This window comes from Drosophila innubila, chromosome X (assembly GCF_004354385.1).
Source record: "Drosophila innubila isolate TH190305 chromosome X, UK_Dinn_1.0, whole genome shotgun sequence".
NCBI classification, from domain to species: domain Eukaryota; kingdom Metazoa; phylum Arthropoda; class Insecta; order Diptera; family Drosophilidae; genus Drosophila; species Drosophila innubila.
The window spans coordinates 23,415,063-23,427,591 of record NC_047626.1 but is presented as its reverse complement, the minus strand read 5'-3'; the positions used below and the strand labels follow the sequence as shown (position 1 = coordinate 23,427,591).

Sequence of the window (12,529 nt, the reverse complement as noted above, 5' to 3'; positions counted from 1 at the left end):
CGATCGTTGTGTTCTGACCCGCACTATGGAGACAGAGAGAAAGAGAGAGTGAAAGAGGGGGAAAGCTAAGAGATAGAGAGAGAGAGAGAGAGAGAGAGATAGAGGGAAAGGTGCGTCATACATATTCAATACATATATATGTATGTTGATATTGGGGCTGGGCCCAAGGCGTACGTCTGCTGGTGGTGCTATTGATGATGGTGGATCAGGTGGGGCAGGTGGGGCCTGTCAATCAACAAGCACCGCCACTTCTATGGCTTATCTAAAGTAACTAACGCACCGCTAATCGATCATTCTCTATCTTTTGCCTGTCTTTCGTTCCCTCTTTCTGTCTTTCGATCCATCTATCCGTCTAGAAAGAGCAACAATTAGATCGCATGTGAGAGCGAGAGAGGACGAGATGAAGTATGCGGCTGATAAGCCACAGTTTCAACCAAAAAAAAAATAAATAAATAAAACTGGTTTCTCTCGACCAAGGCTAAGAGCGGGGTAAAGGGGCGGCAAACAATTTATCAAGCCGAAAGCCAAAGCAAAACAAAGAAAATAAAAAAATGAGAAAAAAAACATAAAAAATAAAACAAAATCAAATGATTCATACCAAATTCAAACGTAAAAACGATGCGTTGTTTAGTTTCAGCTTCGACAAGAGCGCCGGATACACAGATACACACTCACACACACACACACACACACATGCAGAGAGTGAGCAAAGAATTGTTTCTTCTGCTGGCCGAAAGATTGATCGCATTTCAAACAAACCAAAGGCGATCAAATTTTATGCACACTCAACCTCGCTGAAAAGCCGTTAACATTTTGCATACAGTACATCACACACACACAGATACATACATACATGCAAACTGTTTACATTTAGATTGAATTCCTCCAGCGTCAGCGTTAAAAATATTTTTTTTTTGGGTTTTTGGTTTCGTTTTTGTCTGGACCTGGTTTTGAGTTTAAAGTTTTATATACCCTGTAGTCTGAGTATAAGTCAAGTGGGTAAGACATAGAAAGCTTCTTAAAAATAAACAAAGATATGACAAACAATTTTAGTTTTTTTTTTTTTTTTTAACTTTCTAATATCAATTGTGAAAAGTTTGGCTTTCCACTTTAACAAAATTAAACTTAATTTCTAGAAATCATGTATTCTGGCCCATCTCATTTATATATAAAGAGTATCTGCTAATCGAGCAAGCTCTCTTATTTCCAACTTGCTATTTGTGTATGCCAGACGCAATGACATTCATTCGATTTTTATATTTTCGATTGATATTACTCCTTGAAATTGGACACTAAAAAAACGAGCTAAGAATAATGAGAGACATAAGCTTCAGACCTCGACGATAATTCAAAGCACAAAGATAAATTTTATCTGAGATAACACGGAAAAAAACAGTTCTTACAGATAATATGGGGATATGGATACAAATAGCTCGTCTAAATATTGTTTATGTTAGACAAACAAGATCTGCAGATAGCTTAAGAATGTTAAAGAAACTTCAAATAGATTAGATTATTGGTAGGGATACATAAAAGATCGTTAGATCGTAAAAGATAATAGATAAATGTGCTTTTATAGTAACATATCACCAATGAAACTGAAATTGTTGCTTGTCATTTGATTCTTATGCAAATCATTAGGGCGAACATCTAGAACACTTTCGATAACTGGAATTTTTTACTAGATTTCATCAGCCACGCCTAATCAGACTTCAATATATAGTTTGTTTATTTGTATGTTTTTTTTTTTTGAAGGTCGTTTGAGGCTCGCTTTTTGGGCATTTGCATTTGAAACTGGCCTCGCACTTTGATAACTAACTCTGAGTTGTTGTTGCCCTTTATCAAATTTTGTCACATTGACCTATATAAAAAATAAAAAGACAGAGTCGGGGAGAAAGACAGAGAGATAGTGCTTCTTAGAACGAGTATTTGTATTCGTATTTGTATATGTATTTATATTGATTGTATTGATCAATGTCTCGCAAACTGTTGTCGAAACAAACACAAAGTACAGTGCATTGATTGTACTTCCATATTTTGGAATACACTTGAATTCTAAATACCCTATAAACCGTAAGAGACTTGTTAAGGATAAGTTAAAGGCTGTTGAATCAATAAACTGAACTAAAGTCTATCAAATTTATCAAAAATTTACATTGATCTGCTTGAAAAACATATTAATACAAATATTTACAGGGTATATTCAAATTATTAAGCTCGTTTCATCTGATAAACTAATTAAAAAATGATCAAGTTTCTACAATTTATTAAAACCTGCAACAAAATTTCTTAGATTTGAAAATGCTAAGTCAAAGGGTTAGATACATGTTTACAGGGTATCTCTGAGTCGTTTTGCAGCTAAGACTAAGCTGGCCTGTCTATTTGCCTGTCACAAACATGGAAAGGTGACAAACCTTATGAAGCTAATGAATCTGACAAAGCCAAAAACGAAATGAGCTACAAACTGCGAAACGAGTACCTCCTATGAATAACTGAAAAGGCACTACGAATATTGGTGTGTGTGTGTGTTAGTTTGAATGTGAGCGTGAGTGTGAATGAGTATTGAGTATTTCAAACTTGGACTTGGACTGTGATTTTGACAATGATGGCGCTACATGTTTGGTGAATGCGTTCAATGGCAAACAAATGTGGGATGGGATGAGAGTAGCTTACTCCTCCCCACACTCCACACATGCTCTCCTACCTGTACTTCCCCACTCTCCCCACACACACACACACGCACACACTCACTTAGTTGGCTTTGAAGTTGCGCCTGAGGCACAACAACAATTTGATTTGTTTACAGCTTTAGTTGCACTCAATTTGTGGCTGTCAATGCATTGCATCAGTCAATCCATCAGTCAGTTAGTCAGTCAGTCAAATTACAAATTACAATTTGCAGCCTGTAGTACTAACTATTTATGGCTATCGACTGGTTGCCTTATATTGAAATTGAAATTAAAGTAGAAATCCAAATCGGTAACTGAATCTCAAACTAAATCCATATCTGTGGACAAACACGCACATCCCACAATCGTTTGTTTAAATTGTGCTCACTTAATTAGTCGTCAAGGTTAAGTTAACTAAATGGTCAAGTGCTTATCATTTTTAAACACGTCCGACCGTCTCAATTCCATTCGATTTCGATGCTTAAGTCTGATAAGCGATAAGATAGCCATGACTATCGATAAATGTACATATATAGATAGATATGTGCGTAAGTACATATGTTAACAAGCACATACAAATATCACACCATCACATTTAGTTAATTGTGTTTGTCATTGATCAACTTGAACTTGACTTGGGTGTGGCCAGTGGGCCATAAATCAATGAAATATCGTTCGAGTTCGTTGCGAAACGTTTCCACTGTCAAGTGGAATTTAATTTGAAATATTTATATCGATACATATCGATTTAACTATTAATAATTTTAACGAAATTTCAGTTTTATGCTGATAAATATCAATATTCAACTTTATAATAAATTTAATTAAATTTTACACAATCAGTGTTGGAAATCTTCAGTTCAATATCGATAACTATCGAATAACTTATTAGACAAGGGAACCAAATTGAACTTTTTGTGTGTTGATTTGAAATTTGTAGAAGTTTTTTACTAATTTGGGGTTGCTGATTTCAAACTTGATCTCCACTTTTTTCCATCAGCTCACGTTTTTAAGTTACAGGTACTTATTTATTTATTTACTTTTAAATTAAAATTCATTATGTATTTCATTAACAAGCTAAGATATTTCTAATCTGTTCCTTAAAATCTAATGCAATGTTTTTCTCAAGAACAATATACAAACACATTATATATTGTGTGAAGCAACTTCATCGTGTAAACCTCAAAGGAAATCGCCCTATCTCTGTAATGCACAAAAAAAACACTTGTTGATGCTGATCAAACATAGACTGCATGATTTATAAGGTCTACTTACAATTTGCACTGCTTTGCTGGGTATAACAAGCAGTGCTTGACAAACACAGTGGGCTGTATTAATGGCGACTTATTAGAAGCGGTTGAGACATATTTGCATTGTGTGTTGTGTGTGTTATGTGTGTGTGTGTGCGTATCTGTGTATGTGCAAGCAGCTGCATGCACCTGTTGCTGCTGTTATTGCTGTTGCTTGAAACGTATTATTGCTGCAACAACAATAACAATAGGTACTTGACTAATGATTGCTAAAACGATATAAGCATGCATACATACACACAAATGTATGTACAAACAGTAAGTCAAGAAAGTGTTGTGCCAATATAAAAATTCACATGTTTGTTTATTTTGTTTTAAAAATAATAAAATTCTACAAAATTTATTTTTATTTTATTTTTAACTTGTTTTACATAAATAATTAAATAAGCAATAAAATAAAAATCTATCAAAAATTAAAAATATTCCACAAGATAAATTGTGCAAATTTTGGATTTCGTTAGAACACTTTCTTGACTAGCTGTAACTGTAAGAACAATGTTATAGAGGAATGTAACTGCCGTTATGATAAAGGGGTGGGGGGCGGCGAATTGCTGAAATTGTTTTCATGTATGCGCTCGCTTTTAACGCTCTCTCTCTCCCTCTCTCTCCCACGGTCTCTTAATTCTTCGCTCTCTGGTCGCTGCTTAGAAATTGTTGCTCGTGTATTGTTTGTTGGTTTTATTTGTGCTACTGGTTGACCTTGACAGGCATCGACAGACAAACAGACAGACAGACATACACACACACAAACACGCACGTTCACTCACACACAAGCAAGCAGTGCTTGCCAAGTACGCATCCAGAGCGAACGCATTCTCACGCATCGAGTAGCGCGCGTTCGTTGGTTAGACAAGGATAGAGAGTACAAGTGTGAGAGAGTTTTGTAATACATATATGTATATGTGTACTCACCTTTAGCGGCACTCATTAGATCTTTAACCTCTTTGATAATGCGCTTGATCTGATGACTAGTGTGATCCAATTCCTTTTCGTGACGATTCAAATTATCACGAAATTCTGGACTATCGACAATACATTCCTCAAATTCCAATGGCTCCAGGCCGCGGCGAATATCTTTGCCGCCGCCCATTTTAAATGATTTTTTGCCGTTTGTTGTTGTTGCTGCGGCTGCAGTTGTTTTAATTGTTGTTGTTGATTTAGCTGTGCTGCTGAAATTTGTTTTATGCTTAATTTTATTATTATTATTGTTATTAATATTACTATTGTTGTTGTTATTATTATTATGGTTGTTGATATTGATTTGGGAGGCGTTTGAATTGTTGCGCCGAAATCGACGACGCACAAAATAAATGTGTTTGTTTTTTAATTTGCTTTTTGCAGCTGCAGCTGTTGTTGTTGTTGCTGTTGTTGTTGCTGCTGAGGCTGCTGCTGTTGTTGTAGTTGCCGTGTCGTTTTGTTGTTGTTGTTGCTTGTGAGTAGCTGCTGTTACTGTTGCGCTATTATAATTGTTGTTGTTGTAATTGTTGTATTTCTTTTTATTAGTATTCGCTGCTTGCGTCTCATTAGTAGTTGTATTTGTATTGTAATTAATATTATTAATATTGTTATTATTATTGTAATTATTAATTTTGTGTTGCGTCTGCTTCATAATTTTAAGCAAAACAATATGAACAAAAACAAAATATATATATTTAAAATATATGTATATTATTGATATTGATTTATTGAATTATTTCGCACAATTAATTACTATTAATTGTTGTTTAATTGATTTGTTGTTGTTGTTGTTGGAGGGTGTTGCACTTTTTGTCAAACAAAACAAATGCAAACAAAATATAAACACTGCAAAAACATAAATACAAATAAATTTTTATTAATTTAATTAATTGAATGCACACAAAAACAATGCAAAGCAAATATGTATTAATTATGCATATGAATAATTTTCTTATAGTTAAATTTAAAAAAACAAATGTGAGAAAAAAAAGGAAAAAATAAACTAGTTAAAAATCACAAATTAAGTGCTCAGAAAAGCAACAAACAAACAAACACAGCTGATGCATTAATTTTAAGTAAAATATGTATGTTTGTATGCATGTATGTATGTACATGTATTGGGGCAACTGTTTAAACAATAGCAACAAAATTTAGCATTTAGCTGTTTTTATTATTATTCTTTGTAAACACACATAGCAAACACAAACACATTGGGCGTACATCGAAAAAGCAAAGCAAGCACACAAATTACAATTGGTAAAAACAAAAAATAATTATTTTTAGTACTAACTTTTTTCTTGCAAATGCATATTTTCAATTTTGAAGAGAGCTCAAAATGCAGCAACGACAACAACAATGAAAAACAGGCAAAGGCAACACAAGAGCAAGAGAGTGCGCTGGCTGAACAAGTCCAAAGAGAGGCTCGCGTTCCCTCGCTCTCTCTCTCTCCCTCTCACTCACTCACGCACTGATGCTGCAACACAACAGCAAGCAGTCGAAAATTTGAAGGTACGTTTATGCGTACAATGCAATGCATAAAATAGCATGAATCAATTGACTTGAGCAATTTTTGCATGTAGGCATAGTTTGATAATAAACAAATTGTTGTTGACAATTACATTTATAAATTGCATTAGATTTGAAAATGATTGCAATAACTGGCACTGCATAAACGTAGGCATTATAAAAGCGAAATTCATGTGGCGGCGCTGTCGCTGCCTCTGCCGCCGCTGTTGCTGCCCTGCTTTCTTTGTTGTTGTTGATGTTTTTTTTCTGCTGTTGCGGCTCTGCTTGCAATTTGACTTTGTTTTGCAGTTACTTTTTGATTTCCGTTTGCTGCAACTAATTTCATTTGCTAAAAATCAAATTTCGCTCAACTACAAGCACACACACGCACACGAAAACACTCTGACACACACACATGCAGTCGCGGTCGTTTTTAGCAGAAACTTGTTGAATATATGTACGTATGTACATATGTACGTACAAAAAAAACTGGTTGCGCGACATCAACTACAAAGGCACATACACAAACACACACACAGTCACACGCATACATACAACAACTGAAACTGCACTGCATATTTGCCTTGTTTATATTTATATTTTTTTTATGATTTTAACTCTTTTTATAGTTTTGCAAATATATTTGCGTAGACAGCAGCACACACACACTCAAGTACTCTCACACACACATACACACTCATGAGCGCGCACTTTGCCAAAAAGTGCGACATGAACTTAAATTTTTTCCACATGTGTGCATTTTATACAACATAAAAAAAAACAATATTTATTGTTGAAAAATTGCAATTAAAAAAAAAACAAATTGATGAAACAACAAAATTACACACTTCATTGCATAATTTCAGCTGCTGCGGCTATTGTGGCGGCTGCTGCTGCCATTTTGATACGCGCGATCAAGTAAATACGCGTATTTCAAACGCAACACCGCGGCACACACGAAAAAAAAAACAACAAAATGCAATTCTCTCGTCCGTCGGTCGCGCGACGTCAAAGTCCGTTCACGGCAAAAATCCAACAAGACAAAACCAAAAAGCAACAATAATAACAACAGCACGCGATAATGTTAACAAGGTATCGCTATGTAAGCGACCGCTTATTGTGACTCTCTGGGAGCATACAAATCTACGTTTTTGACTTCACACAACTTTAATTTTTGGGCGCGCACATCACATAATCGTACTATAAACTTTTCATTCATCAAATATCTTCTTGATAATAACTTATGGGTATTAGAAGTTCGTTTGTGAACTCTCGTACAGCTGTTGAATTTGACATATCACTTATTTTATTCAACTAATTGTGCGCTTATGACGTCAAAGCTTTAACTGTTACTCTCCTGTTATACTGCTGTTATCATGCTGTTACTTTACATGTTCTTTCATTTAGCACAAATTGCCTGTGAAGCATTCCAATAATTATTTAAAGTATTTTAAATAAATTTACTGTTAACAATGAGTTAATCGGGCATTAAATATTTATACTTAATTTTATATTGCCGAGTGCGAATATAGAGAGTCTGTTTACTTAACAGCCGGTTTTCAGGGTTGCTATCAACCGTGTAATCGGTATGCGAGACGCATTGTTGCGCTCATGTTAGGCGTTGCTCATTTTTGCGCAAGCAAGAAACTTACATTAAGGGTAATCCTGAAACAGATTAAGATTAGATTATATTTATATTTTGATTTCGGCGATCAACTGATCACAGCTGCTGCATACAAAATGTGCAATGTGGGTATTAAATTAAAATACTGGTCATACTAAAAGTTTTTAAATATTGTAAAATTGTGTTTTGACAAAATTGATGACACTGCATCCAAGCGCTTAGCATTGCAACAAAATGGTACACATTTGTGGAAGCACCACAAATTTAAATTCGCGTTCAGATATTTATATCGTCTATGTATTTAATAAAACAACAATTTTTCAGATCGAAAGTATCATTAAAGTAAATTAAGCAAGAAATTTCATATATAAATACAAAAAATTTTTAATAAAAATAAAATTCAGAATTCACATTCATGGCAATTAATCAATACATTAGTAGTATAAAGAGAATGAAATACATACAAAATGTGAAATTAGATAAATTAATTTGTCCAGTTCACATTTCAAACAGGATCTGAAGATCATCGATGGAGAGATTGATAACCACTGTTCGATAATTTGAGTCATCTTATAGATTATGACGTCCTTCTTTTGACCAACAAGGTATACACTTCCAACTGCGGATTCCAGTACATATTCAAGTGCTCTAAAAAGTATGTGACACACCTTTTCTTTTTGCACACTTGTTTCACGATAAATGCTTTTTTCTCTTGAGGATACATTTTAGTCTCCTGAGAGTAAATTTATTCATCTTAATTGTATTTATTTCAGGGAATAACACCTGTACCGGAACCGTTAACCGAAACTAACCTTTCATTTTTAGTACCGGAACTGAAACCGTAACCGAATGAAAATTCTCTGTCAAGAACCGAATACCGAAACGTTTGTACCGTTACGGTTGTGGTAAAGTTACTAGGTCAAAAAGTTGTCCAACTTCCAACTGTCATAACTTGATCAATACTGAATAGATTTTCAAACGGAATGTCATTTTGATCATGATTTGGTCTCTAAATTCATTCTGTATTCAATTTTTGTTCATTTAGAAAATTTAATTATTTTCGACCAAGATTCGATTTCGATGGTAAGGGTCCTCCCTTTGAAATTTCGAAAATTCAAAATTTTTAATCTCAAGTTTTCACTTTTAATCAACCCTCATATCGTAATTATTATAAGACAGCACTTTAAACTTGACTCTGAGACACTTAATTTTCTTGTCAAAAATCATGGAAAATTGAATGAAATTTTTGACTTGTAAAGTGCTAGACCAATCCAAAGTCTGACCAAAGTCAAACCGTCATAACATTGTCAAAACTGAACCGATTTTCAAGCGGAATGTTATTTTGATCATGATTTGGCCTCTAAATTCATTCTGCACTCAAATATTTTTAGATTCGTTCAACAAAATTTTTTTGCCCTAGTTCTGTTTATTTTGATGTCATATTTATTATAAAACGGCATGTTAAAATTTTAAAATGTTTCAAAATTGATTTGCTGTACCGTTACGTACCGGCACTGATACCGGAACGGAAAGAAAATAACTGAAATAGAACCTTTTACCGAAATAGCTATTTCGGGACGTACCGAAACCGGAACCGTAACCTATATTTCGAAGGAACGTCGATTTTCTGAAGGAATCACAGTGTGCTCCAATTTTTTTTTTTTTTTTATTAATTTGTTTATCTATTCGTTTTAACTTCCTTACACATGAGGGCACTAGTCACAAACATTCATTAAGTTCATTTTTGTGACACACCTTAAGCTGTTTAGTTTATGTAGAAAATGAATGGATTAACTAGATCAAAACTCTTTTAAAACTGATGTGTATTGTGTGTTTTGTATCGTCTTCGCATTTAGTGGCCTGGAACAATAAAATTGTACCAACCTTGCATACGTATTGTAGTATATATTCATCGTTGGCGTTCCATCCCTTGGGCTATAGCCCAGATCTTTTGGCGACCGTCCGTCTACACCAAAGAAATTTATTCTTCTTGATTCGGTTTTTTTTTTTTTACATTCCTGCCTCCTCACATTTTATTTTTTCCGCTTTTTTTAGTTGCCAAAAGAGATTTTGTTTTTTTTGGTGAAGGTCCGTTTCGAGTAGACCAGAAAACGCTCTGGTAGGTCTAAACTCCGTATAATAAAAATTTAGATGGGTCTGTGATACCTGCGGCAACGGGGAAAAAGTGGATGCAGTTTTTCCCGTTAATTTCAAAATTTAAAAAATCAACAGAAGCATTTTGGACCATAAAATGTGGCAACGGTCCGACTCGGTCCAAACCGTATTAATTTCCAATTTTAAATATTCCACTTTGAAAATTTTTAATGTAAAATTATTAATTTAAATCCTTGCCTCCGTCCACATTATGTGAGTCGGAGCATATCGTTTAAAAGTTCTTCTATTCGGACGGGGTCAGGATTAGGATAATATTTTCTTGTTAAAGCTGTTAATAATATTTTAAAAACAAAATGTTATTTAACTGATATTAAACTACGATTATAAATAAACAAAATAATTTATTTAACATGTTTCGCATTTAATTACTACATCCGATTGCTGCAAATTCATAAAATTATTGAATGCATATCGACAGTGCCCACTATGACCACATAAACAAATATATTGTTCAAATTCTTTAGGAGGATGCTGCCGAGTTGACTACAAATAAAAGTTTAAAGTAAATAAAAAAAGGACAGTGATTGAAAAGTATTGAATTTTCCAATCTAATCAGTGTTCAAAATGGCTCGTTCCTGCAACTGATAAAGATTCGGTTATATATGCATAATGCAATCATCTCTTCCAGGAATATTAGTTTCCGTTAGATGGCGCCAGCTATTCAACGAGTTTGTTCATTTGCACTTCTAAAAAAACGTTAAAAAAAAACTTCGAAGCTCGACAAGATTCTAAGAAAAATTCATGCCACATTTCAAGTCTTTAGCTTCAAATTTTGAGAAATTTTCATGAATTAATAGCTTTCCTGAAATGTAACTTTTTTGGAACCAATTTTAATTCGAAATGAGATAAAATACAGGTGTTAATTTTTATGAATGTTAAGAAAGTTGTATAATTTAAATCTAAACCAAAAATACGAATTCTAACAAAGACGACGAAATAAAAATATTCCATTTTGCAATTTGATCTGAATATGGCTACGGAGCTTTTTCCGTAAGCCAAGGCTGCCACACCGTTTCCTGGGAACAAAAGCTGCCACACCGCCTCAAATATACACCCAACGTTCAAACAGTAAAAAGATAACGTTTTAAATGTAATTTATATTTTGTATATTTTCAATATGTATATAATAATAGCAATTACACAAAATAATATTAATAGACAATAATAATATAATAATAATAATCATAATAGTACAATAATGATCAGTATATATATTTATTCTTTAATATAATCATTATTTCATCGCTCCTGAACGATAGCAAAACTAAATCATACATTCAACATGCAAACATACAATATAAAAAAGTATTAAACAAAAAAAAAACAAAAAAAAATTGAGGGAAAATAATCGAGGAAATTTATAAAGTAAAGATTTTACGTATTGAGACAAGGAGTAATAATATGTAATTTAAACAAAATGAAAACAATAATAATAGATTATATGCTTGCAGTGGCATGTTTTTTTTTTTTTTTTTTTTATTTTCTATATATGTTGCATATAATTATAGTTGGAATTGAATTTTGCTTCAATTGATTTCATCATCGTCTGGTTGATTCGTTATGCGAATTGGAAAGTTTACTAGTTAGTGTTTTGTGTGGATCGTGGATCGTGTTTTGTGGAACGCAAAAAATTTCTAAATTTAAAATTATTATGAATTAACGTTGCATTTATATTTTATATATATTTTTAATTACTTTTTAACGTGCTACGTTAATGGATTTCTTTTTGTGGTTTTTCTTTTAAATTTGTTATCATTTTTCGCTTATTATCTTTTTTATTTTCGATTTTTTTTTTATAATTTGCTTTAAGTTAAAATCTTTACTTTAAGTTGTAGAATGTTTCGTGAGTTTGTGTTTCGTTTTTTTTTATACAAACAATTACAATTTCGTTAGATAAACTTTTTTCAGCAGTAATAATAAGTGTATGTGTGTGTGTGTGGATGGATGGTGTGTGTGTGTGTGTGTGCTTGACAACAAAAGCAATGATTCACAATTTGCACAATTGAAATATTTAATACATTTTAAACATTAACTGTGCCTGCTTTTGATTTATTTGTTTTTTTTTAATTTTATTTCTTTGCTAATTTCAAAAAATGTTGGTTGTTCTTTTAATGTTTATAAGGTGTTTGTTGTTGTTACGCCTTAAACATAAACACATTTTTATTATTTGCCGTTCATCGTCCTTTGCTTTTTATGTTTTATTTTATTAATTAATAAATTTTATTTATTTAATTTGTATTTATATATATATATGTATTTATGTTTGTGTGTGTATGTGGTGTGTGGGT

At 33.0% G+C, this 12,529-nt stretch overlaps 1 protein-coding gene across 3 annotated transcripts in view; it reads right to left on the bottom strand.

Annotated features, from left to right (window-relative positions):
- LOC117779516 (rho GTPase-activating protein 26) overlaps positions 1-7,478 on the bottom strand; it is a 70,302-nt gene extending 62,824 nt beyond the window's left edge. The window contains exons 1-2 of one of the 3 annotated variants that reach the window (XM_034615749.1): positions 7,291-7,478; positions 4,892-5,582 (exon numbers count right to left, since the gene is read on the bottom strand). In XM_034615749.1, coding sequence (XP_034471640.1) covers positions 4,892-5,069 — 178 coding nt within the window. In that variant the 5' untranslated portion in view covers positions 5,070-5,582; positions 7,291-7,478. Of the gene's footprint in view, positions 1-4,891; positions 5,583-7,290 lie in introns of those variants that run through there. The other 2 variants (XM_034615755.1, XM_034615740.1) reach the window with 2 other exon arrangements.
- Positions 7,479-12,529: the final 5,051 nt, after the last annotated feature.